The sequence below is a fragment of the Pseudophryne corroboree genome, chromosome 7 (assembly GCF_028390025.1).
Source record: "Pseudophryne corroboree isolate aPseCor3 chromosome 7, aPseCor3.hap2, whole genome shotgun sequence".
Lineage (NCBI taxonomy): Eukaryota > Metazoa > Chordata > Amphibia > Anura > Myobatrachidae > Pseudophryne > Pseudophryne corroboree.
The window spans coordinates 344211074-344237812 of NC_086450.1; the positions used below are offsets into that span (position 1 = coordinate 344211074).

The following is a 26739-nucleotide window of genomic DNA, read 5'->3' on the forward strand; positions in this document are numbered from 1 at the left end:
TAACAGCATGATAACAGCGGAGCCTCTGAAAAGATGGCTCACAACAATAATAACCCGATTTTTGTAACAATAACTATGTACAAGTATTGCAGACAATCCGCACTTGGGATGGGCGCCCAGCATCCACTACGGACTACGAGAAATAGAATTATCGGTAAGTAAATTCTTATTTTCTCTGACGTCCTAAGTGGATGCTGGGGACTCCGTCAGGACCATGGGGATTATACCAAAGCTCCCAAACGGGCGGGAGAGTGCGGATGACTCTGCAGCACCGAGTGAGAGAACTCCAGGTCCTCCTCAGCCAGGGTGTGCCCCTGACCAAGTAGCAGCTCGGCAAAGTTGTAAAGCCGAGACCCCTCGGGCAGCCGCCCAAGATGAGCCCACCTTCCTTGTGGAATGGGCATTTACATATTTTGGCTGTGGCAGGCCTGCCACAGAATGTGCAAGCTGAATTGTACTACACATCCAACTAGCAATCGTCTGCTTAGAAGCAAGAGCACCCAGTTTGTTGGGTGCATACAGGATAACAGCAAGTCAGTTTTCCTGACTCCAGCCGTCCTGGAAACCTATATTTTCAGGGCCCTGACAACATCTAGCAACTTGGAGTCCTCCAAGTCCCTAGTAGCCGCAGGTACCACAATAAGCTGGTTCAGGTGAAACGCTGACACCACCTTAGGGAGAAACTGGGGACGAGTCCACAGCTCTGCCCTGTCCGAATGGACAATCAGATATGGGCTTTTGTGAGACAAAGCCGCCAATTCTGACACTCGCCTGGCCGAGGCTAGGGCCAACATCATGGTCACTTTCCATGTGAAATATTTCAAATCCACAGATTTGAGCGGTTTAAACCAATGTGATTTGAGGAATCCCAGAACTACGTTGAGATCCCACAGTGCCACTGGAGGCACAAAAGGGGGTTGTATATGCAGTACTCCCTTGACAAACTTCTGGACTTCAGGAACTGAAGCCAATTCTTTCTGGAAGAAAATCGACAGGGCCGAAATTTGAACCTTAATGGACCCCAATTTGAGGCCCATAGACACTCCTGTTTGCAGGAAATGCAGGAATCGACCGAGTTGAAATTTCTTCGTGGGGCCTTCCTGGCCTCACACCACGTAACATATTTTTGCCACATGTGGTGATAATGTTGTGCGGTCACCTCCTTCCTGGCTTTGACCAGGGTAGGAATGACCTCTTCCGGAATGCCTTTTTCCCTTAGGATCCGGCGTTCAACCGCCATGCCGTCAAACGCAGCCGCGGTAAGTCTTGGAACAGACATGGTACTTGCTGAAGCAAGTCCCTTCTTAGCGGCAGAGGCCATGAGTCCTCTGTGAGCATCTCTTGAAGTTCCGGGTACCAAGTCCTTCTTGGCCAATCCGGAGCCACGAGTATAGTTCTTACTCCTCTACGTCTTATAATTCTCAGTACCTTAGGTATGAGAAGCAGAGGAGGGAACACATACACCGACTGGTACACCCACGGTGTTACCAGAACGTCCACAGCTATTGCCTGAGGGTCTCTTGACCTGGCGCAATACCTGTCCAGTTTTTTGTTCAGGCGGGACGCCATCATGTCCACCTTTGGTCTTTCCCAACGGTTCACAATCATGTGGAAGACTTCCCGATGAAGTCCCCACTCTCCCGGGTGGAGGTCGTGCTGAGGAAGTCTGCTTCCCAGTTGTCCACTCCCGGAATGAACACTGCTGACAGTGCTATCACATGATTTTCCGCCCAGCGAAGAATCCTTGCAGTTTCTGCCATTGCCCTCCTGCTTCTTGTGCCGCCCAGTCTGTTTACGTGGGCGACTGCCGTGATGTTGTCCCACTGGATCAATACCGGCTGACCTTGAAGCAGAGGTCTTGCTAAGCTTAGAGCATTGTAAATTGCTCTTAGCTCCAGTATATTTATGTGGAGAGAAGTCTCCAGACTTGATCACACTCGCTGGAAATTTTTTCCTTGTGTGACTGCTCCCCAGCCGTTCAGGCTGGCATCCGTGGTCACCAGGACACAGTCCTGAATGCCGAATCTGTGGCCCTTTAGTAGATGAGCACTCTGCAGCCACCACAGAAGAGACACCCTTGTCCTTGGAGACAGGGTTATCCGCTGATGCATCTGAAGATGCGATCCGGACCATTTTTCCAGCAGATCCCACTGAAAAGTTCTTGCGTGAAATCTGCCGAATGGAATCGCTTCGTAAGAAGCCACCATTTTTCCCAGGACCCTTGTGCAATGATGCACTGACACTTTTCCTGGTTTTAGGAGGTTCCTGACTAGCTCGGATAACTCCCTGGCTTTCTCCTCCGGGAGAAACACCTTTTTCTGGACTGTGGCCAGAATCATCCCTAGGAACAGCAGACGTGTCGTCGGAGACAGCTGCGATTTTGGAATATTTAGAATCCACCCGTGCTGTCGTAGAACTACTTGAGATAGTGCTACTCCGACCTCCAACTGTTCTCTGGACCTTGCCCGTATCAGGAGATCGTCCAAGTAAGGGATAATTAAGACGCCTTTTCTTTGAAGAAGAATCATAATTTCGGCCATTACCTTGGTAAAGACCCGGGGTGCCGTGGACAATCCAAACGGCAGCGTCTGAAACTGATAGTGACAGTTTTGTACCACGAACCTGAGGTACCCTTGGTGAGAAGGGCAAATTGGGACATGGAGGTAAGCATCCTTGATGTCCAGGGACACCATATAGTCCCCTTCTTCCTGGTTCGCTATCACTGCTCTGAGTGACTCCATCTTGATTTGAACCTTTGTATGTAAGTGTTCAAATATTTCAGATTTAGAATAGGTCTCACCGAGCAGTCTGGCTTCAGTACCACAATATAGTGTGGAATAATACCCCTTTCCTTGTTGTAGGAGGGGTACTTTGATTATCACCTGCTGGGAATACAGCTTGTGAATTGTTTCCAATACTGCCTCCCTGTCGGAGGGAGACGTTGGTAAAGCAGACTTCAGGAACCTGCGAGGGGGAGACGTCTCGAACTTCCAATCTGTACCCCTGGGATACTACTTGTAGGATCCAGGGGTCCACTTGCGAGTGAGCCCACTGCGCGCTGAAACTCTTGAGACGACCCCCCACCGCAGCTGAGTCCGCTTGTACGGCCCCAGCGTCATGCTGAGGACTTTGCAAAAGCGGTGGAGGGCTTCTGTTCCTGGGAATGGGCTGCCTGCTGCAGTCTTCTTCCCTTTCCTCTATCCCTGGGCAGATATGACTGGCCTTTTGTCTGCTTGCCCTTATGGGGACGAAAGGACTGAGGCTGAAAAGACGGTGTCTTTTTCTGCTGAGATGTGACTTGGGGTAAAAAAGGTGGATTTTCCAGCTGTTGCCGTGGCCACCAGGTCCGATGGACCGACCCCAAATAACTCCTCCCCTTTATACGGCAATACTTCCATGTGCCGTTTGGAATCTGCATCACCTGACCACTGTCGTGTCCATAAACATCTTCTGGCAGATATGGACATCGCACTTACTCTTGATGCCAGAGTGCAAATATCCCTCTGTGCATCTCGCATATATAGAAATGCATCCTTTAAATGCTCTATAGTCAATAAAATACTGTCCCTGTCAAGGGTATCAATATTTCCAGTCAGGGAATCCGACCAAGCCACCCCAGCGCTGCCCATCCAGGCTGAGGCGATCGCTGGTCGCAGTATAACACCAGTATGTGTGTATATACTTTTTAGGATATTTTCCAGCCTCCTATCAGCTGGCTCCTTGAGGGCGGCCGTATCTGGAGACGGTAACGCCACTTGTTTTGATAAGCGTGTGAGCGCCTTATCCACCCTAAGGGGTGTTTCCCAACGCGCCCTAACTTCTGGCGGGAAAGGGTATAACGCCAATAATTTTCTATCGGGGAAAACCCACGCATCATCACACACTTCATTTAATTTATCTGATTCAGGAAAAACTACAGGTAGTTTTTTCACACCCCACATAATACCCTCTTTTGTGGTACTTGTAGTATCAGAAATATGTAACACCTCCTTCATTGCCCTTAACATGTAACGTGTGGCCCAAATGGAAAATACGTTTGTTTCTTCACCGTCGACACTGGAGTCAGTGTCCGTGTCTGTGTCTGTGTCGACCGACTGAGGTAAATGGGCGTTTTAAAGCCCCTGACGGTGTTTGAGACGCCTGGACAGGTACTAATTGGTTTGCCGGCCGTCTCATGTCGTCAACCGACCTTGCAGCGTCTTGACATCACGTAATTCCCTAAATAAGCCATCCATTCCGGTGTCGACTCCCTAGAGAGTGACATCACCATTACAGGCAATTGCTCCGCCTCCTCACCAACATCGTCCTCATACATGTCGACACACACGTACCGACACACAGCACACACACAGGGAATGCTCTGATAGAGGACAGGACCCCACTAGCCCTTTGGGGAGACAGAGGGAGAGTTTGCCAGCACACACCAAAACGCTATAATTATACAGGGACAACCTTTATATAAGTGTTTTTCCCTTATAGCATCTTAATATATATAATCATATCGCCAAATAAGTGCCCCCCCTCTCTGTTTTAACCCTGTTTCTGTAGTGCAGTGCAGGGGAGAGCCTGGGAGCCTTCCCACCAGCATTTCTGTGAGGGAAAATGGCGCTGTGTGCTGAGAATAGGCTCCGCCCCCTTTTCGGCGGGCTTCTTCTCCCGTTTTTCTGAGACCTGGCAGGGGTTAAATACATCCATATAGCCCCAGGGGCTATATGTGATGTATCTTTTAGCCAGTATAGGTATTTCATTGCTTCCCAGGGCGCCCCCCCCCAGCGCCCTGCACCCTCAGTGACCGCTGGTGTGAAGTGTGCTGACAACAATGGCGCACAGCTGCAGTGCTGTGCGCTACCTCATGAAGACTGAAAAGTCTTCTGCCGCCGGTTTCTGGACCTCTTCACTCTTCGGCATCTGCAAGGGGGTCGGCGGCGCGGCTCTGGGACCGGACTCCATGGCTGGGCCTGTGTTCGATCCCTCTGGAGCTAATGGTGTCCAGTAGCCTAAGAAGCCAATCCATCCTGCACGCAGGTGAGTTCACTTCTTCTCCCCTAAGTCCCTTGTAGCAGTGAGCCTGTTGCCAGCAGGACTCACTGAAAATAAAAAACCTAACAAAACTTTTACTCTAAGCAGCTCTTTAGGAGAGCCACCTAGATTGCACCCTTCTCGGCCGGGCACAAAAATCTAACTGAGGCTTGGAGGAGGGTCATGGGGGGAGGAGCCAGTGCACACCACCTGATCCTAAAGCTTTTACTTTTGTGCCCTGTCTCCTGCGGAGCCGCTAATCCCCATGGTCCTGACGGAGTCCCCAGCATCCACTTAGGACGTCAGAGAAATATATAAATAATATTTGTGCCTCCAAAAAAAAAAAAAAAAAAAGTACCTAATCCCTTCTAATATAAATAGATATGCTATTCCTAAAAAAAAAAAACACCAAAAAAAACATGTTTAAATTTTTTTTTATTGTTTTCACCCTCCAAAGTGTGGCGGATTGAAAATGACGAATTTGCTGTCTAAAAGCACTGCTGTCGAATTTCCAAACTTGAATTGAATATGCTTTGGTCGAATTGCAGCACTTGTATCATTGCAGAAAAGTCGAATTTGCAAAAATTCGAATTTCAAAAAGTCGAATTTTGAAAGTCCGATTTTTGGTCGGAAAGCACTGAATTGCATAGGCGAATTTTTTTTTTGGGCGAAAATGACCCGAAATTCGACAATTTCGGGAATTCGACCGCAATTGCATATACCCCTAATAATTTTATCAAGAAGTGCAGTGACAGAATTCCATTAACCCCTTAATTGCCAAGCTTAATTTGGACATTTCTGGGCTTTTCACATTCAAACATCCGTAATTTATTTTTGCTTATTAATCTTTTTTTAATGACTATTTATTTCTTTTTTTTACATGTTTGAATGAAACCCATAAAATGTGGAGACGTAATATGGTATCTTAACAAGGCATATTTTGAAAAACAAACCTCCTGATGCATCAAATGAGGGGCCCTGTTTATGGATGCCTGGGCAGGGGAGATCTGGTATGAACCCTTGATTTCCAGCCTGTTTTCTTTGGAATATGGTGATACAATAACTAAGCGGGAAGATATCCTATACTTTAGGTGCCCTCCATCATCTACTGCACAGGTTCTCAAACTCGGTCCTCAGGACCCCACACAGTGCATGTTTTGCAGGTCTCCTCACAGAATCGCAAGTGAATTAATTAGCTCCACCTGCGGACCTTTTAAAATGGGTCAGTGAGTAATTAATACACCTGTGCACTTGCTGGGTTACCTGCAAAACATGCACTGTGTGGGGTCCTGAGGACCGAGTTTGAGAAACCCTGATCTACTGGCTCTACTAGTATTTCTGCAGTGCAGAATGATATCGTCTGGTAATCGCCAGACAATCACTAAGGGATCACATCATATAAAAGAGACTACTCTTAAAATAAGGGTGCCCCTGAGTTTACTGAAGCCAAGATGAGATTTCCTATGCATTTCAGAATTTCTGCAGGGGTGTGCTCTCTTTCAAATGTGGGTAACCATAAGTCTGTGGTGTCAGGATTGGGAGGGAAGGTAGAGCACTTCATGTGCTATTCCACATCTGTATCTGACTGAAAGATAAAGAAACTGGGGAGAATTTTATATAAATCCCCTCAATATTTTAACCTCTGCACTGCTTAGGACAAGTCCCACTTGTCAAAAGCACAGTGGATCATGCATTCGGCCTTCTATGTTGCAGGTCAGTGAAGGTGTCCAGTTTCGAAAACAAAAGAAAACACCCTTTATTTAATGTGCCAATGGGCCTAATTCAGAGATGGACACAGCCACTGCATTTGCATGTAGCGGCCACGTCCATAGGGTCTCTGAACACACACCAGCCATAGTGCGTGTGCGCGACCCTTCACCATATGATGCATCCCGGAAGGATGCGATCGCATGGTTATTGACAGGCAAAGAGTGTCTGGAGACGGCGACGTGGTGTTGAAGGGAAGGAGATCTGGAAAAGATCGCAGACGTGTCATGGTCATTCGTGAGGCCGCCGCCGACGGTCGCCTGAGTTTTCTGCGATAGGAAACATGGCGGCGGGACCCCTTCCTACACGCAAGGGTCAACATCTATTCGATGCGATTGTAACGGACTTGTGATTACATTGCAGGGCAGCGCCACACATGCTGGACAGCCTTGCCCTGTGCTGGGGGGGGCTCCCAGCATGTGAGCATATGGTCGCAGAATTTACCGTGAGCAAATTCTGTGACCAATTCTGAATAGCCCCCCAATGTCCTGTAGGAGAAACTCTACTGTCCTCTCTGTATCCCTTATGTCAATGGTTACCAAACTCGGGTCCACAAGGCACCCTCTAGATCAGAGGTTCTCAAACTCGGTCCTCGGGGGCACACACAGTGCATGTTTTGCAGGTCCCCTCACAGAATCGCAAGTTAAATAATTAGCTCCACCTGTGGACCTTTTAAAATGTGTCAGTGAGTAATTAATACACCTGTGCACCTGCTGGGTTACCTGCAAAACATGCACTGTGTGCGCCCCCGAGGACAGAGTTTGAGAACCTCTGCTCTAGATCCTCAAGGTTTTAAGGATATCCATTTAAGGATATCCATGGCTGAGCACAGTTTAAGTCAAATTGATAAAGGTACTAATTAAGTCACCTGTGACCAAGATTTTTTATCCTTAAAACCTGGACCGTTGGGGTGCCTTGAGGACCACGTTTGGGAACCTCTGCCCTATGTCATTGTAAGTTTATGTAACCATGAATCAAACGCAGTAAACTTATTGTTTAATCCCTAGTCACTACATAGATACTGACATTTCCAACAGGAAACAAGTCTCCAAAAAACATAATAATGTACTGAAATAATCTCACATTAGCACATTTGTCGGAACCAGACTACAGATGGAAACTATGGAAAAAAAAACCAAAACGTAGTTACTTCACAGGATTCACTATCAACTACAATATATCTCTTGGGCTATTGATCCTAACTTACCTCTGCAACAGGTCGTCTGGTAATGATGAGGATATAATATGAAGGCTGTTGCAAGCTTGGAGGATAATGTTCACATCTTCAAAGAGAGCTGGTAAAAGAAGAAACCACAATACATGTGGAAATGTGCTGCAGCGACACAACTCACAACACAATGCTGCTTATCGCGATCACTTATAGACAGGAAAGCTCCTTACATGACCAGACAGTATTGTATACGTTTATATAAATAAGGGAGAGGTGGAACTTTCTTTTGGCACAGGCTTTACTTAAGAAAATAAAAGCGAAATAAAGTATTGTTTTCAGGAACCTTCCCACTTTCAGATAAGAGATGTATGACGGAAATATGGAGACCAGAAACAAAATCAGGATTTTGGTACTTACCGATAAATCCCTTTCTCCGATTCCACAGGGGCCACTGGAGCGTAGTTACAATGGGGAAATAGTAGGCAGTAATTGGGAGCTGGCACTTTAAAATTCTAACACTGTGGCTAGCTCCTCCCCTACTATCTCCCCTCCAAGCCAGTCTACGTAAAACTGTGCCCGTGGAGAGCTGGAATAAACAAACCTTAAGGTAGAGGAGGTTAATGACGCCCTGTAAACCAGGATAACACAAACCAAACCTGGAATAGAACCTAACAGAAAACAGGCTAGCCCGAACTCAACAAGCAGGCACCTAGTGATCTGCAAACCGTTAAGCAAAAAACAAGGAGGAACAGCGCTGGGCGGGCGTCCAGTGGCCCCTCTGGAATCGGAGAAAGGGATTTATCGGTAAGTACCAAAATCCTGATTTCTCCTTCATCCACTAGGGGCCACTGGAGCGTAGTTACAATGGGGACGTCCCAGAGCTCCCAAAACAGGTGGGAGAGCGCTGAGATTCCTGTAAAACCGCTCGGCCAAATTGTGATGCAGAGGCCGCAAAAGTGTCAAACTTGTAGAATTTGACAAAACGAATGTCGGACAGACCAAGTAGCCGCCCGACAAAGTATTCATGGAGACCCCACGGGCAGCCGCCCACGAAGGTCCCACAACGCGCGTAGAGTGCGCTGAAATGGAAAACGGAGGCTCCCGAGCAACCGCCAAGAAAACTGTCTGATGGTCAGATGTATCTAACGGCCCAGCGTATGCTGGGACCCCGGCTATTTAGTACGGGAGCATCGTACAGAACAAAGAAGAAAACGCTTCGTCGAATAGCCTAAGACCTCTGTAGAGAGAGTCGGCGAGCCCGACAACATTCAAAGAGGGACGAAAACACTAGTGTCAGATTTATATGAAAAATGGACATCCCCTCTGGAAGAAACGACCGCTGAGTCTGAAGCTCAGCCGGAGGAGTTGCCAATAAAAGTACTCCCTGAAAGATAGCCCGAACTTACGGCCGCCAGGCAAATCTCTTTTGGAAGCAAACCGAAAGGGCAGAGACCTAAAATTCAGGTCAATGTAGTTTGAAGCGCAGCCGAGAAAAACCTCCCAGAGAAACCAAAAATGACGGCTGAATGGTAACTGAAAAGGGGAAAAACCCCTGTTATCCTCACTATGCCCCATAAAGTTTTCCAAAAGTGGCAAAAGCGAAAAGAGGTAACAGACTTCTGAAATCAGGGCCCAGTAGGCATAACCGAACTAGGGAACTCCTCCCTTCTGAGGTCTCGTGAACAGTCACGTGGTTAAACGAACCCAGTGTAAGATTGAACAAAGAAAAGGACCCTGTTGAAGTAGACAGTTCAGTCGAGGTAGGAGCCAAGGCTCCTCTACGGACAACAGGTGCAGGCTGGATCTTTAAGTCATGCGTGGCCCAACCGGAGCCACCGAGAGGACTAGCGCGCATTCTCCCCTCCTGTGTTACCGAAAGTGAGGTAGAAATAGAAAAGGAGGCAGGATAGACTAACCAGAAACTCCAAGGAGCCCTGAGGGCATCCTCGGCTACTGCCGCCAGAGATCACGTCCGAGAATAGTAAAGGGTTAAAGAGTCAGTCAGAACGCCGTGAGGTCGATCCGAAATCTCCGCCAACAGCGGACCAGCTGACCAGCTGACAAAAACACCGGGGAATGTCCTCTCACCCGGGAGTCTGACCTGGCGGCTTGACCTGGAAAGAAGATTGTTGTCCTCTGCTCAGAGGGGAATGTAGGCGACCACTCATTTCGTCGCAACTTGACTGAAGAAAGAGAGTACCTGGTGGCGAGGAAGGAAAAATCCTCTGACGGACCCTGTTGAGAAACGTCTATGAGGAGCATAAATTGGATCCGTGTCGAACTAGAAGCTCATGGATCCTCCAGATATTCAGAAGCCACCTATACTGCAGAGTGGGATACTAGCAGTAGATTGTCCAATTAGGGAACAAACGTCACTTCCTGCCCTTGAAAAAGAGTTATTCTGTGATCTTCCTGAACCCTGTGTGAGCGGAAGAGAGACCGAATGGAAAGGGCTGACAGTGAAAATGAGTATCCTGTAATGCGAATCTGAGAAAAGCCAGATGAGGAAACCCAACGGAAATCAGTAAACAGGCATCCCTGAAGACAAGGGACGCGTAAAACCCCCTTTCTTGTTAAAAACTAGCAATAACAGACTGAAAGGATTCTAAGGCCAGAATAGGCCTGGCCGAGCCAACTGGCTTCGGCACGTGAAAAGAAAACAAAGGCCTGAGAACTGTCCCGATTCAAATGATATGTGAAAACAGGGATCAACACCCTTTGCGGTCAGAAGCATATGGAGCGCCGCCTGCAGTATGACTCTCGTCATCGTAAACCGGCCGACCCATGCCGAGGGACCCCTGAGACGGTTGTACTCCAAAATCTAGTCTGTAACCGCTCAAGCCTTCTCAGTCCTCCCAGTAGGACTACCGACATGCGCCTAACCCTGGGACCCTCCAGGTGGTAGGAAGGTCTGACCTGTAGTGGGTGTGTAGGCTGAACCTCTGCTTCAGCCTGTTACCATGAGATCCCTTGGCGACGGAGATACCACCCGTGTGGAGTCGAAAGCCTGAAAGGGCACGGAAAGATCTAAAGGAAAGGCCGGTAAAGGTCCGTCTTGGAGCTGGGGCAGCAGTAGGAGAAAGAAAAGTGGACTTACCTCCCATGGTTCAAGAAATCATGCAGAAAGTTCTTTCCCCTGAACCATCTGCCCCGTAGGATTTCATGTTCACCTGTCACTGTCGCAGCCCCAGAGGTCGTCGGGTCAAGACAGCCCAAGCGAAAATGCAGGTTCCGAGTCTGCAGACGTAGAGACCTCAAAAGAACACAAAGCAGAATCGCGATTCTGATCTGTCCCAAAGTATCAGTTGATCCTGATGCGAATTATCTTGTAACCTAGAGGTAGAAACCCTGCTGCCGTATATGTGTCTTCGATGGATCCCTGATCAAGGTTGCCTCAGGAAAAAGGCAGCTTGTTGGACCGGCGATACATCGAGGGGTATACCCTGGAGAGGTTCTGATACCATTTCCTGCCGTCTGCGGGGAAAGGATAGGAAAACAAACATTGTTTGATACCTGAAATTGTGTATTCGGGTGTCAGCAGGCCGCCTACCGGAGCCTGCCCAGCTCATCCGAAACTGGACCAGTCGCTGTCATTTCGTCATCAGCGTCAAACCCTGATGGACCTGACGTGTCCGCCTCCTTTACCTGCAGTATCAGACGAACTGCTGTATAATGCACCTGGATATTCTGAGACACTGGTTCAGACTCCACCTGCATAATCTGAGCTGTTCAAACAGGAGTGTCCTGCAGGTGCGTGGAGGGCTAAGCAGATGGCTCCACCGCATACTTCACACCTAAGAGGGAATTCTTTGACTATCCCAGGTGAGACAAACGAAAGGAGAAAAGGTGGGTTAAATAAACACAGCCCTATGTAAGGTCTGCACTATAATGTGTAGTGGCCGACACGATTCAAATAAACTTTCTGGAGCAGCGGAGACCTGAACCAGTAGCGCTGCGCTGTGAGACAGGAGTCTTAGCCACTAGGCTATAGTAGTTCCCCTTAAAGTCGTTTTTTTTTGGGGGATTCAAACCCTGGTCCCCCTGTTCAGATACCCGCTACTAGCGTACTGAGCCACAGCGCTATTTGTCTGATGCCACACACATTCTCCAAATTACAAATAGCATTAGTAACTAGTGACACCAAGGAATAATAAAGGGAAGGCAACACCCCGCCCTGTATTTAGTGTACCACTAATTTAGGTGCACCAGATGTTTCTCGGAGGTTCCGCTGGCTTTTCAAAATGGTGGCCAGCCTGCGAGAAAAGATGGGGGAAAATGTTATGTGGCAAGGTGGGGTATTTTGTTATTATAAAACATTGCGGAAGTGGTTTGTTTTAACCCCTATATATGGTATTGTATGTATATATATATATATATATATATATATATATATATATATATATATATATATACACATACACACACATATATATATATATATATATATATATATATACACACACACACACACACACACACACAGTGAACCCAACAGGGTAGATAAATACCTATTTGTAGGGTAAAGAAATACTGCACACTAGATTTTAATCATTAATGAGCTGAGCCACAGCTCCTGTAATAGAGCAGGCTCCCTGATCTACAGCCTGTATGAAATGCCGGGCAGAGGACTCCCCTGCAGGGAGGAATGGCTGCCAAAGTGAGATATAGCAAATATTTCAGCATCTCCCTGCACAGAAAAACTAAAACCCCACTGAGACAGGATTTGTTGCCTAGAGACAATGAGCGCTGCGAGCCGCCGCCGGGAAGCCCGCTGAGTAAAGCGGGAATAAGCTTCACCCCCACCTCATACCTTTTACATGTAAAGAATCCTCATCGCACAGCCAGGAGAGGAAAAGGAAGCTTTCAGCGGCCCGGGGAGCGGGGGACTGTGAAGCGGCATCTAGGCATGCTGTAGCGGCCCGGGGAGCGGAGAGCGCTGAGCCCGCCGTCCAGAGCGGGAGTTAGCTCCGCCCGCTGCCCCCCCCCCCCCCGCTTCGGCGGCAAGTTCAGATCCGCTGTACACTAAGCGGGAAGCGCCCTGTACCCCCCGGCCGCCTGTATGCTGCGGCCGGGGAGCGGAGAGCATTGAGCCCGCCGTACGGAGCGGGAGATACCTCCGCCCCTCCCCCCGCTCCGGCGCCAATTTCAAATTAAACCCGCTGTCACTGTAAAAATAAGCGGGAAGCGCCCTGTATCACCCGGCTGCCTCTATGCCCTATAGATTGTAAGCTTGCGAGCAGGGCCTTCCTACCTCTGTCTGTCTGTTTTTACCCAGTTTTGTTCTATTACTGTTGTTCTAATTGTAAAGCGCAACGGAATATGCTGCGCTATATAAGAAACAGTTAATAAATAAATAAATAAATATGCTGCAGCCGGGGAGTGGAGAACGCTGAGCCCGCTTACAGAGCGGGCTGAAGCTCCGCCCCCCACATAATGGCGCCAATTTCAAATTAGTAAGTGCGCCTCTGATATACTCCAGCCTGTCTATGACTGGGGTGTATAAGGGAGCCGTCCAACCACCACATATGTTTAAATCACTAAAAGTGTAAACTCATACATCCGTGTGGAGGGGGGGGGGAGATTGTACTCACCGCTGTCCAGATGTAGCCGATCTGCGCCGCACTCAGCGGTGTTTACTCTGCGCCGCACGCAGCGGTGTCCGGCCACTTTTGAGACTTACCGCTGCCATGCTGCCGGAATCTTCTGCTGGTGGAGCGGCCCCGACACGCGCCGCACGCAGCGGTGTCCGGCCAACTCAGTAGAGCTCAGTGTCTCCCTCAGCCGGGGCCAATCCCGAGCCGCAAGCAGCTGCGATGGGACCCCGCCAGCAGCTCCCGCGGTGCAGACTGGCAGTGGCAGAGCTGCCAGTCTGTGTGTGTAAGAAAGAAAAGAAAAAAAAGTGAACCAGCTCCCTCAGGCACTAACCAAGACTGGCTTGGAGGGGAGATAGTAGGGGAGGAGCTAGCCACAGTGTTAGAATTTTAAAGTGCCAGCTCCCAATTACTGCCTACTATTTCCCCATTGTAACTGCGCTCCAGTGGCCCCTAGTGGATGAAGGAGAAATGTCTATTTTTTCATGTTAGAATAGTTACTCTGTGTTGGCGGTTATGACACAACAGCGCATGGTTGCTTTGTGTACGGTGGAAGTGGAGAAAGCATGAAGGGTGTAGATAATAAACCAGATATATTTTGAGTTACACTTTTATTACTGATTAGCATTATTTCTTCCAATCCAAGTGTAACAATCCATTAGAGCAGTGATCTAATACTAGCCCATATGCCAGTTAGCAACAGGCCTTTATCACTGATATACTAATGCAGACCTAGACAGGGGAGTCATAAGGCCTCTTAGCCTGCACAGCGGGTACAATGAAATCACAGGTTATCTGTTCTTATTCTATCTGTGGACAGTGCTTGAAGAGAAGACAGACAGTCTGGTTTCATCGCAAGATGGAGGGAAACCTCTGCATATTAAGGCTTCATTACGTGTTCGCTTGTTAATAAGGGATGTAGTTTAACAAAAAACAGGCGGAGCAGTTGAAACTGAAAAACGTTGAAAAATAAAATAAAAAATGATTTAAAAAAACCCATAACCAGGTCTTACTATTTGCCAGGAGCCCTTTGCAGAAATTGTGAAATGATGGCAATGCGAATAGCGGTGTATAGGTTTCAGATTTCTTCATGAGGACAACCACTTCCATAGCCCAAACCATCAACAGTTTCCTAGAGGGAGATAGAGAGATGAAGCCAAGCCTAAAACAACTAAGTTAATGGAGATACCATACACAACAAGCAATACTCTCAGATCAGAGCGCCTCTTGCAGCCCAAAACCTGAAGTCATTTTGCAGCATTTACCAATAACGGATATCATTTACAATTTTTTTTTTTTATTTAATATCCGGAAATCTTGAATCAAAATGTTTATTGCAAATACTTAAACAAATGGAAACAAAATTATTCCATTGTACGGCGCGGTGTCTATATTATAACCTGTACTGTCCTTTGTACAGTGCTGCGAAACTTGTGGCGCCTTATAAATAAAATGTAACAACAACAACAACCAAATTCTTCAGCACCCCAGTGATCCCTATAAATATGGACCACCACTACTAAGGGGATCATATTTGGCTCCTCCTTTTTATATACCACTAAAACGCTGACCTCGGAGTAACCAGCAGTGCTATGTAGTCCTATAATTAAGCTGGTAAATTATTCATACAGTGGAAACGACCAGTAATAATAATCATAAAACCTGTGTAATCGTATCAGACAATATAAAAAGATTTGTACCCTCTTAAAATACAATTTACATTGCCACCATGGCATAATCCTTCCAGCTGTTTCTAGGTTGCCTTGGATTATAGTTGATACAAATGTTTTACTTTATTAGAATCAATGTTTTCACATTACAAGGATTCTCTTTATATTGTTACAATTTGTTTGAGCCACACACTCATAAAATACTTCTCATACATGTATTTCTGTCACCAGAACCCGCATTAGAATTAATATGGTATCCGGAAGATAGCGCTACAGCGTCTAGGTAGACAGTCAACAGGTTGACGCCATTCGGTCGACAGGTACAAAAAGTCGATAGATGAAAGGTCAACAGGTATAAAAAGGTCGACACTTGTTTTGTCATGTTTTCCCAACATTTGTTTGTTTTATTATTCACGTGGACGATTGGGAATAGTAACCTGTGGCGAGCGCAGCAGTAACGGAGTGAGCCACTTTGCCTGAAGTTTGGCGAGTATATACGTTTGTACGGATGGTGGTTTCATATCAAACATACAAGATTTGACACCCAAAAAATGAAAAACGTACGTCAACCATTTTCATGTCAACCTTAACCTGTCGACCTTTTGTACCTGCCGACCTAATGCATAGACACTGTACAACATCTATACCACACCCAATTAAAATACACAGATTTACTAAAACAGTTACATTTCCAGTAATTAATGGATCATGTTACTATATTATTAGGCTCCCTATATATGTCATAGCTCATATACATCTCTTGTTGCTAAATCATTTATTTCAGAGCAGCGTTTTTCAACATGTGTTCCGCGGCACAATAGCGGATGCCAGGTGTGCCACTGTCCCCCATCAGAGATTTTTGGGTGGGGGTACTGAGGGTGTGCCTTAGCAATTTTAAAATCCTACTGGTGTGCTGCAAATTGAAAAAAGGTTGAAAATCACTATTTTAGACTAAATTCAGCCTTTCCTCATGCTTGAGTCCATAGTGCCACACTAACAGTACAAAACACACTAAAAGTTGCCAGATATTGCCTAATATTGACTCAGAGCTTTCAATTGCAGCTCCCTCTAATGTACACAATGGACTGAAGTCTAAGGGGCCCTACTCACTGGCCGACCCGCCGCCGAGCTGGCCGACGAGCGACCCGGCGGCAGGGGGGCAGTGACGGGGGAGTGAAGTTTCTTCACTCCCCCCGTCACGCGGCTGCATTGAAGTGCAGGCAAATATGGACGAGATCGTCCATATTGGCCTGCATGCACAGCCGACGGGAGACCAGCGATGAACGAGCGCGGGGACGCGCATCGTTCATCGCTGGAGTCTCCACACTGAAAGATATGAACGAGTTCTCGTTCATTTATGAACGAGATCGTTCATATCTTTCAGAAAATCGGCCAGTGTGTAGGGCCTATAAGAGTACATGAGTCTCCCCACAGGATTCTTTAGTGCCAATCTGTATGACCGTTAATATTGGTGATATTTGTGTGTTATCTAAGCAGGTTCGGTGTCTTGTATCACGTTGTTAAATCTGTACTGGTAAAGACGCTAGGCTCACCAGCAGCTCTCTGTCACGCTGAACAGTGAGCTGCCGAATGTATATTCTTTCAATTCTATCATGCACCGCCGTGTTAGCATAGAACAGTCTGAGCGCACGAAACATATACTGCATAATCACTCAATTTTTCATCATAAACGTGTATAGTATCACCTACATAAAAGGATAAGAGTCAGGTAATGTCACCCTTTCCTAGTAACGTACGTTTCGCATTACTAGCTTTATCAAACTGGCACAATACTTATGAAAGCAGTGCATATTTGTCTACTGGGAGGGCTACAGAATGCTTTAAAAAGGGAGACCAGTTGTGGCACATGGACATATTTAATACAATGCAACAAATAGGTAAAAAGTATATATGGGTAGTACTAGTTACCATTCAACCTATGAATAGTCAAGCAGGCAGGCAGACCGTTAGACACACTGTACTTACTGGTCTGGACAGGAAAGCAGCCAGAAGAGGGAGCTAATACTGTCAACATATATTTAGTTAAACATAGTCGGAACACTAAAAAAACCAACAAAAAACAAAGAAAAAAAAAACCTGATGCTATGATGCAGGTTGGTAGACTTTGTGGAGATGGGAGGGCTTAATGGAAGGGGGTGTGGGTTCAGTGCCAATAGTTTAACTATCATCCAATAGTTTTCCATCATCAACTAGGATGATGGAAATAACTGAGGAACACACAACAGAATCATTGTAAAACAAAATAAGTGGTTGTTTCATACATAACCATTTTAATCTAATTAGGCAGTTACATCTTTTTAGTTCACACATCTACTGTAGGGCAGACAGACAATTACAACAAAAACTGGTTTGTATGAAAATATTCCATTTCATCTAATCAGACTATAAAAGCGAGTTTACCCTCTACATGCGATTACATAGCCATCCACATGCTGATTCTTTAACACTCATTGGTAATTGTACATTAGGAAACCAATGAATCTATGTCTTGCATTATACTGTAGTAAAACCAAACTTTTCAAACTTTAGAGCTATTTTGATTTATCAGAATTTATGGTTACTACTTTTTGCCTCCATTGCCTTTAACACTCGCTGTAAATGAACAAAATAACCACGACAATGCTACAATACAGGCTGTGCATCGATTACCTGGCATCCTGGTTAAGATTGTCCTTCTTGAGCAGCATTCCCAGGAGATTTAGAATGACTGAGAAATGTTTCTTCGTAGCAGTGGTTACAGTGCTGATTACTGCTACATCAAATAACGAAGGAGATGAGGAACTGAGACTACTGGAAATGAAATGGTCATGTCTAGAAAGAAGGGAAATCATTTTTAATACCATGCATCACATTTTCGGAAAATCCCTGTGTGTCCTGGACAACTGACTTCTGCCCGATTTGACTGTCAAATCACTGTGAAATATTTTATTTGCACGATTTACAAATCTTGAGTTATAATATGTCAATGTAAACGTATGTAAAGTTTTACCGGTATGCAAAAAAGAAAAATGACCTAATTATAGTGGTCCAGTTGGGAAAGGGTGAGGTTGGTATTGCCAGAACATCCTTCTTACTAGTGGTTTAGAAGATTGGCAGACTATGGCAGTATGGAAGCTACCGTCCCACTTTTCAGTGCTGGAAATGGGAGAAGCCAGTGCATTGAGCTCCACAAAAGCTCTGTGCAGGGTTCACGTGAAGCTGAAGTAACAATGTGAGTAGCATAACTGGACTATCTGTATCACTGGAGAGATTCAAGTTAATCAGTGTGCTGTCTCAAATGGGGTAAAGTACCACAACCATGCTCAATGAGCTCTGCCTGAGCCAGCTGCACACCTAGAACTTTGATTTCTGGATGACATTGGACCATGAAGCTGTTGAAGCAAATTTGGGAAGGAAATATGAAGGTTAAATCTCCAAGCTCAGACATCATGGACAAAGAGTGGAGAGACCTTTTAACCCAAATCAATTCATATAGAAGAAGTGGACCAACTGGTAGTGGAAGAGGGGAGAATTGGTGTCATAAGGAGAGGCAGAGAAGAAAGAGCGATTAGACGTAGGACGACAGCCAGGAGAGGGCCGTGTCTAGCAGACCACTGGAGTGTAGCATTTTCTGAAGAGGAAGGTGGTCCATGGTGTCAACGGCAGCATAAAGTGAGTAGAGCAAGGCCTTTGGATTTGGCAGCACGAAGGTCATTACTGTGAGGGCAGATTCTGTAGAGTGGAGAGGACAATAGCCAGACAAATTGGCAAGGCATAGAGTGGGAGGAAAGAAAGGTGGTAAGGAGATTGTAAACAATAGCTTATAGGAGCGTGGAGGCAAAGGGAAGAAAAGAGATGGGGCGGTAATTAGAGAGAGCATCAGATTCAAGGGTGGGCTTTTGAAGAATGGGTTGAAGGGATGGCCAAGAAGGAACAGACAAGAGAAGAGGGGGAGTAGAGAAAGCGGGAGAACTTGCTTCGCTACTAGCAAGCCACCCTCATGGTTAAGAAAAAACTTACTAGAAAGAAACTACACCCCAATAAGTGTGTTATATAAAATGCAAATGGCCCAAAAATAAGTGACCACTTAAGAACATGACAAACATACAAAATTTATTTTAGAAATTAACAGTAGATATTTAATGTCACAGAAAGAAAATAAATGATCACCCAGCATTCTTTGTACTTCATAGTTTCCCATTCTAGACATGGAACATATACACACATATAAATAAATATGCACTACAGATGCGTATTTATGTATCCCAAGATGCATTAGATAACTCCACATTAGAAAACACACAGACAAACCAAGCTGATAAGGTAGCAAAAAAACAAACATAACATTTTAACAGGCAGCACTTTCTATGCCAATCTGCGGATCTACACAAAGCCTTAATAGCCGCAATCATCACTGCTTTGGCAATAAATGCAATAGAAGGAAAGGGGATTAGTGAATGCTGCTCCATACCTGGTACAATGTGAATACAAAGTGGAGAGTACAGAGTACTGCACTGCTGGATAGTGAACAGCTATTTCCTCATGTACGATCATTAAATTCTTACTCAGCAATGCAAACACCGTAGGTGACAGAGCCCACATCTGAAAAATATAGATTAATATGGGGTTACATATCAGCCATTCAATTATGTATTATTGTCTATTTCTATAGCAACACAGCTTCTAGAGTACACTGAATTACTGACATCAGTACCTGCTTCATTGAAGCTTACAATCAAATTCCTACCCACACAAACATGCAGCCCAATTTAGGACAGAAGTTGGGTAACCTGACAATATGTTGTTAGGGAAAAAAAAAAAGTCTGCCGAAAGAAGGAGAAAAAAATACAAAACTCCCCAATATTGACCTGGTTGGAATTTAATCCATGGAACCAGCACGGTTAGGAACAACTATAACTGCTGTGCCACCATGATACCCATTGCTGTCGATTTTATTCTTTAAACGGCTCTTGCATTTAAATGAATATGATTTAGAGTCTTGCCAATATCTAGTATTTCCTAGTGTAACACCTGGTATAGAGATGCTTTGCTACCCACAAAGCTTCTTGCATTATGCTATATTTTAAATTGTTTAGTACTATTAAGTATCGCACTTGCTGATCACGTGTGTGTATATAGTTTTATGATGACCAGGTTTCCAGATAAGAGTTCCCTCACTTGTAACTACTACTTTATACCGCTTTTTAAAAACACAAACTTTAGTATCTAAATAAAATTTTTAAAGGAACCAAGTTTTGTAGATTAGAAGCTATGCCAATGGGTTATGTTCTCAGACAAGAACAGATTCAGGTTGATGAATTTTAATGAGGTCTGAACATTTCTGACTACCATCACCACTGTATTCCACAGACTTACCCCAATTAGCGAATTCTTTGCATTTCCAATGGTCGTCAAAACACTTAAGTCAAATACAACAACAAACTTTGCATTGTCCACACTTAACGTATGGTTCTTGAAAGCTTCGTGCTGGATTTCAGCACAGGCCTCCGGTAGTTGCAGACAGGTCAAAAGGCTGTTTAAAGCGCAAGTTATTTCTCCCAAAATCAATTTGTAGGCAGTCTCCAAAACAGGAATGTTCTTCAGGGTCAATACTGCCTGGTACAGTGCATGTGCTGCATCTACTACCTGATAAACACAGAATATTATTGTTAATGCCAGTAAGATATACATGTGGAATGAGATGACTTGTCAAAGCTAATGGTTTCAGTCTGAAAACGCACCTAGTTTTGTGTTTTCCAACTACTTTGGTATGGAGAGCGACTTTTTGGTATCTACAGTGTAATGTAGTAGTATAGAAAGAGCAATACTGTAAAAAGCTTGTGTTGTATGTAAGCATGAATATATGACTGCACTACGCGTAGTAGGATACAGGAAAATTGTTATTTAAAACATACTATTTTGCACCAAGATTACCATTTTATAGCCTACCAATTTCTACAACAGTCTCGTGTTCACCAGATATAGGGGGTAATCCAATTAGCAGTGGTAATTTACCACTGGGGGCTATCCTATTAGCCCCGATGCCTCAGGCACGATAAGCAGCCCTCAGAACCGCAACAACACATAGATCCAGGAATTTTATGGGCAAAAAAGAGGCTTTAATAGGATAGCCCAGTGGTTCTCAAACTCGGTCCTCGGGACCCCACACAGTACATGTTTTGCAGGTAACCCGGCAAGTGCACAGGTGTATTAATTACTCACTGACACATTTTAAAAGGTCCACAGGTGGAGCTAATTATTTCACTTGTGATTTTGTGAGGAGACCTGCAAAACATGCACTGTGTGGGGTCCTGAGGACCGAGTTTGAGAACCTGTGGGATAGCCTATTAATCACAATCTGGCTAAAATTGCGATAATGGTCCATTTATTTTCGGCCAAAAAAAATGGCCCAGAGGTAAATGTATGAAACAACGTTATGCGGTGCGTGCCCAGTGTCCTTACCGCGCTGCTGATGCGCTTTGTGCACAGAGACATGCATTGCCAAAGGGGAGTGTTTTCACGTTCCAGCAGACAAGATGATCATACATCTTGTCAGAGTGGCTTCCTGCTTCGCCTAATTACTTCTCTACATACTGTACTTATCCTTACTACAATGCAAACACAGTGTTGCTTGACATCACTGAGCTTACATGCAAAAGATAACTCTTCCCTAGGACATGAATATGTGAGGATAGTAATGCTTTGGTGAGATACTGTAGTCTGGGCTTTGTTTTCTTGGTGTACTTTTCTTGGCTCTAGCACCAACTATACCACTGTTAGGCAAGGTGGAAGTCCAGTAAACTGAATACACACTATATCCTGGTGGTCACACAACTGACCATGGCTAACCCATCGGGGTGTCAGCCAGGGTGAACCCCCACCCTCCCAGTGCCTAACCATACCCCTTCCCCAGGCCCTCACGCATACCCAGATACTCACCTTCGGGATGTCAGAAATCTGGCGGCACCGGTGTCTTCAGTGTTGTCAGGATTCCGGCGTCTGTCACATAACTGCCAGCATCCTGACAGCCAGGACGTTAAACGCATACACAGTAAATATGTTTTGGGGAAATACTTACACAAACTCAACTCACCACAAATGCATACAATGACATTCATGCACAATACCATTAACAAGCTTGCAGAAACGCAGATAGAGACGCTGCCCCCTTCATGCTGGGATCCGCAACCCCCCCCCCCCGGCTGCCGAAGCAGCACCAAGCTCACCCCCCACCACAATTTACTGACCACTTCTCCATCCGCTCTTACCAGTTACAAAATAAAAAAATAAGCCGTAATGACAAAAAAAAAAAAAAAAACACCTGGCCTCATCTGGCTATCGACCTAGCAAGGAAATCCACCACTGCCTAAATCATAGGATACAGACTAGAATCTTACTTGAATTTTCAGAAGACACAGACTGCATGGGACAGATGTATTTAGAATATGTCCCCAAGAGTTGGCCAGAAGACTATAGAAAATCTCCACTGTACTGCGTAATGGCAATTAGGATCACAAATGGGGGGGGGGGGAAATAATAATTTACTCACCGGTAATTCTATTTCTCGTAGTCCGTAGTGGATGCTGGGAACTCCGTAAGGACCATGGGGAATAGACGGGCTCCGCAGGAGACTGGGCACTCTAAAAGACAGATTAGGTACTATCTGGTGTGCACTGGCTCCTCCCTCTATGCCCCTCCTCCAGACCTCAGTTAAGGAAACTGTGCCCGGAAGAGCTGACACAACAAGGAAAGGATTTGGAATCCAGGGTAAGACTCATACCAGCCAAACCGTACAACTTGTGATAACCATACCCAGTTAACAGTATGAACAACAACTGAGCCTCAGTAACAGATGGCTCATAACAATAACTCTTTAGTTAAGCAATAACTATATACATGTATTGCAGAGAGTCCGCACTTGGGACGGGCGCCCAGCATCCACTACGGACTACGAGAAATAGAATTACCGGTGAGTAAATTCTTATTTTCTCTAACGTCCTAGTGGATGCTGGGAACTCCGTAAGGACCATGGGGATTATACCAAAGCTCCCAAACGGGCGGGAGAGTGCGGATGACTCTGCAGCACCGCATGAGCAAACTCAAGGTCCTGGGGAGCTTCCTTCCAGCGGAGCTGTGAAGAGAAAATGGCGCTGGTGTGCTGAGGAAGAAGGCCCGGCCCCCTCAGCGGCGGGCTTCTGTCCCGTTTCTGACTAAAAATGGCGGGGGTTTTACACATATACAGTTCTCCAGACTGTATTATGTGTATATATTGCCAAAAGGTATTCTTATTGCTGCCCAGGGCGCCCCCCCCCAGCGCCCTGCACCCTACAGTGACCGGAGTGTGTGGTGTGCAGTGGGAGCAATGGCGCACAGCTGCAGTGCTGTGCGTTACCTTAATGAAGACCGGAGTCTTCTGCCGCCGATTTCATCTCCTTCTTCTGTCTTCTGGCTCTGCAAGGGGGAAGGCGGCGCGGCTCCGGGAACGGACGATCGAGGTCAGGCCCTGTGTTCGAACCCTCTGGAGCTAATGGTGTCCAGTAGCCTAAGAAACACAAGCTAGCTGCAAGCAGGTAGGTTTGCTTCTCTCCCCTCAGTCCCACATAGCAGTGAGTCTGTTGCCAGCAGATCTCACTGAAAATAAAAAACCTAACAAATACTTTCATTTCTAGCAAGCTCAGGAGAGCCCACTAGGTGCATCCAGCTCTGGCCGGGCACAGATTCTAACTGAGGTCTGGAGGAGGGGCATAGAGGGAGGAGCCAGTGCACACCAGATAGTACCTAATCTTTCTTTTAGAGTGCTCAGTCTCCTGCGGAGCCCGTCTATTCCCCATGGTCCTTACGGAGTTCCCAGCATCCACTAGGACGTCAGAGAAATAAGATTTTAAACCTACCGGTAAATCTTTTTCTCCTAGTCCGTAGAAAATGCTGGGGACTCCGTAAGGACCATGGGGTATAGACGGGCTCCGCAGGAGACATGGGCACTTTAAAGAACTTTAGATGGGTGTGCACTGGCTCCTCTCTCTATGCCCCTTCTCCAGACCTCAGTTAGAGAAACTGTGCACAGAGGAGACAGACAGTACGAGGAAAGGATTTTTGTTAATCTAAGGGCAAGATTCATACCAGCCCACACCATTCACACCGTATAACATGGAATATACACAACCAGTTAACAGTATGAACAAAAACAGCATCAGCCAAAGACTGATCTTAACTGTAACATAACCCTTATGTAAGCAATAACTATATACAAGCCTTGCAGAAATATGTCTGCACTGGGACGGGCGCCCAGCATCCTCTGCGGGCTAGGAGAAAAAGATTTACCGGTATGTTTAAAATCTTATTTTCTCTTACGTCCTAGAGGATGCTGGGTACTCCGTAAGGACCATGGGGATTATACCAAAGCTCCTTAACGGGCGGGAGAGTGCGGACGACTCTGCAGCACCGATTGAGCAAACATGAGGTCCAACTCAGCCAAGGTATCAAACTTGTAGAATTTAGCAAAAGTGTTTGAACCCGACCAAGTTGCCGCTCGGCAAAGCTGTAATGCCGAGACGCCTCGGGCAGCCGCCAAAGAAGAGCCCACCTTCCTAGTGGAATGGGCCTTTACCGAATGGTAACGGCAATTCAGCCGTGGAATGAGCCTGTTGAATCGTGTTACAGATCCAGCGAGCAATAGTCTGCTTAGAAGCAGGAGCGCCAACCTTGTTGGCTGTATACAGGACAACCAGTGCCTCTGTTTTCCTAACCCGAGCCGTCCTGGCTACATATATTTTTAAGGCCCTGACTACATCAAGGGACTTGGAATCCTCCAAATCCTTCGTAGCCACAGGTACCACAATAGGTTGGTTCATATGAAACGATGAAACCACCTTAGGCAAAAATTGAGGACGAGTCCTTAATTCTGCTCTATCCACATGGAAAATCAGATAGGGGCTTTTGTGAGACAAAGCCGCCAATTCAGACACCCGCCTTGCAGATGCCAAGGCCAACAACATGACCACCTTCCAAGTGAGAAATTTTAATTCAACCGTTTGAAGAGGTTCAAACCAGTGGGATTTTCGGAACTAACACCACGTTAAGGTCCCATGGTGCCACTGGAGGCACAAAAAGGAGGCTGTATGTGCAGCACTCCCTTTACAAAAGTCTGGACTTCTGGGAGAGAAGCCAATTCCTTCTGAAAGAAAATTGATAGGGCTGAAATCTGTACCTTAATGGAGCCTAATTTTAGGCACATGTCCACTCCTGTCTGTAGAAAGTGAAGAAAACGGCCCAGATGGAAAACTTCCGTAGGAGCAATCTTGGATTCACACCAAGATACATACTTTCTTCAGATACGGTGATAATGTTTCGCCGTCACCTCCTTTCTAGCCTTCATCAGAGTAGGGATGACTTCTTCCGGAATGCCTTTCCCAGCAAGGATTCGGTGTTCAACCGCCATGCCGTCAAACGTAACCGCGGTAAGTCTTGGAAAACGCAGGGCCCCAGTTGCAACAGGTCCTCTCAGAGAGGAAGCGGCCACTGATCTTCTGTGAGCATTTCCTGAAGATCGGAATACCAGGCCCTTCGAGGCCAATCTGGAACAATGAGTATTGTCTGCACTCTTTTTCGTCTTATGATTCTCAGTATCTTTGAGATGAGTGGAAGAGGAGGGAACACATAGACCGACTGAAACACCCACGGTGTCACCAGGGCGTCCACTGCTGCTGCCAGACGGTCCCTTCACCTGGCACAATACCTCCGAAGCTTCTTGTTGAGGCGTGACGCCATCATGTCTATTTGAGGAAGTCCCCAATGACTTGTTATCTCTGCAAAAACTTCTTGATGAAGTCCCCACTCTCCTGGATGGAGATCGTGTTTGCTCAGGAAGTCTGCTTCCCAGCTGTCCACTCCCGGAATGAAAACTGATGCCAAAGCGCTTATGTGATTTTCCGCCCAGCACAGAATCCTGGTGGCTTCCGCCATTGCCACTCTGCTCCTTGTTTCGCCTTGGCGGTTTACATGAGCCACGGCTGTGACGTTGTCTGATTGAATCAGAACCGGTAGGTCGCGAAGAAGATTCTCCGCTTGACGTAGGCCGTTGTATATGGCCCTCAATTCCAGTACGTTGGTGTGTAGACAAGCCTCCTGGCTTGACCATATCCCCTGAAAGTTTCTTCCTTGTGTGACTGCTCCCCATCCTCGGAGGCTCGCGTCCGTGGTTACCAGAACCCAGTCTTGAATGCCGAACCTGCGACCCTCTAGAAGGTGAGCACTCTGCAGCCACCACAGGAGAGACACCCTGGCCCTGGGGGACAGGTTTATTTTCTGAAGAATTTGAAGATGGGACCCGGACCACTTGTCCAGAAGGTCTCACTGAAACGTCCTCGCATGAAACCTGCCGAAGGGGATGGCCTTGTAGGTCGCCACCATTTTCCCCAGTACTCGAGTGCATTGATGGACTGACACACTTTTCTGTTTTAACAGGTCTCTGACCATGTTCTGGAGTTACTGGGCTTTCTCCATTGGGAGAAAAACCCTCTTT

The 26739-nt window shown here is 46.2% G+C and overlaps 1 protein-coding gene across 2 annotated transcripts in view; it reads right to left on the reverse strand.

Moving 5' to 3' along the window:
* SMG1 (SMG1 nonsense mediated mRNA decay associated PI3K related kinase) overlaps window positions 1-26739 on the reverse strand; it is a 408649-nt gene that overhangs the window by 236240 nt on the left and 145670 nt on the right. For both annotated transcript variants that reach the window (XM_063934392.1, XM_063934391.1), the window contains exons 13-17: window positions 20595-20864; window positions 19690-19820; window positions 17889-18050; window positions 14562-14680; window positions 7994-8081 (exon numbers count right to left, since the gene is read on the reverse strand). In XM_063934392.1, coding sequence (XP_063790462.1) covers window positions 7994-8081; window positions 14562-14680; window positions 17889-18050; window positions 19690-19820; window positions 20595-20864 — 770 coding nt within the window. The remainder of the gene's footprint in view (window positions 1-7993; window positions 8082-14561; window positions 14681-17888; window positions 18051-19689; window positions 19821-20594; window positions 20865-26739) is intronic.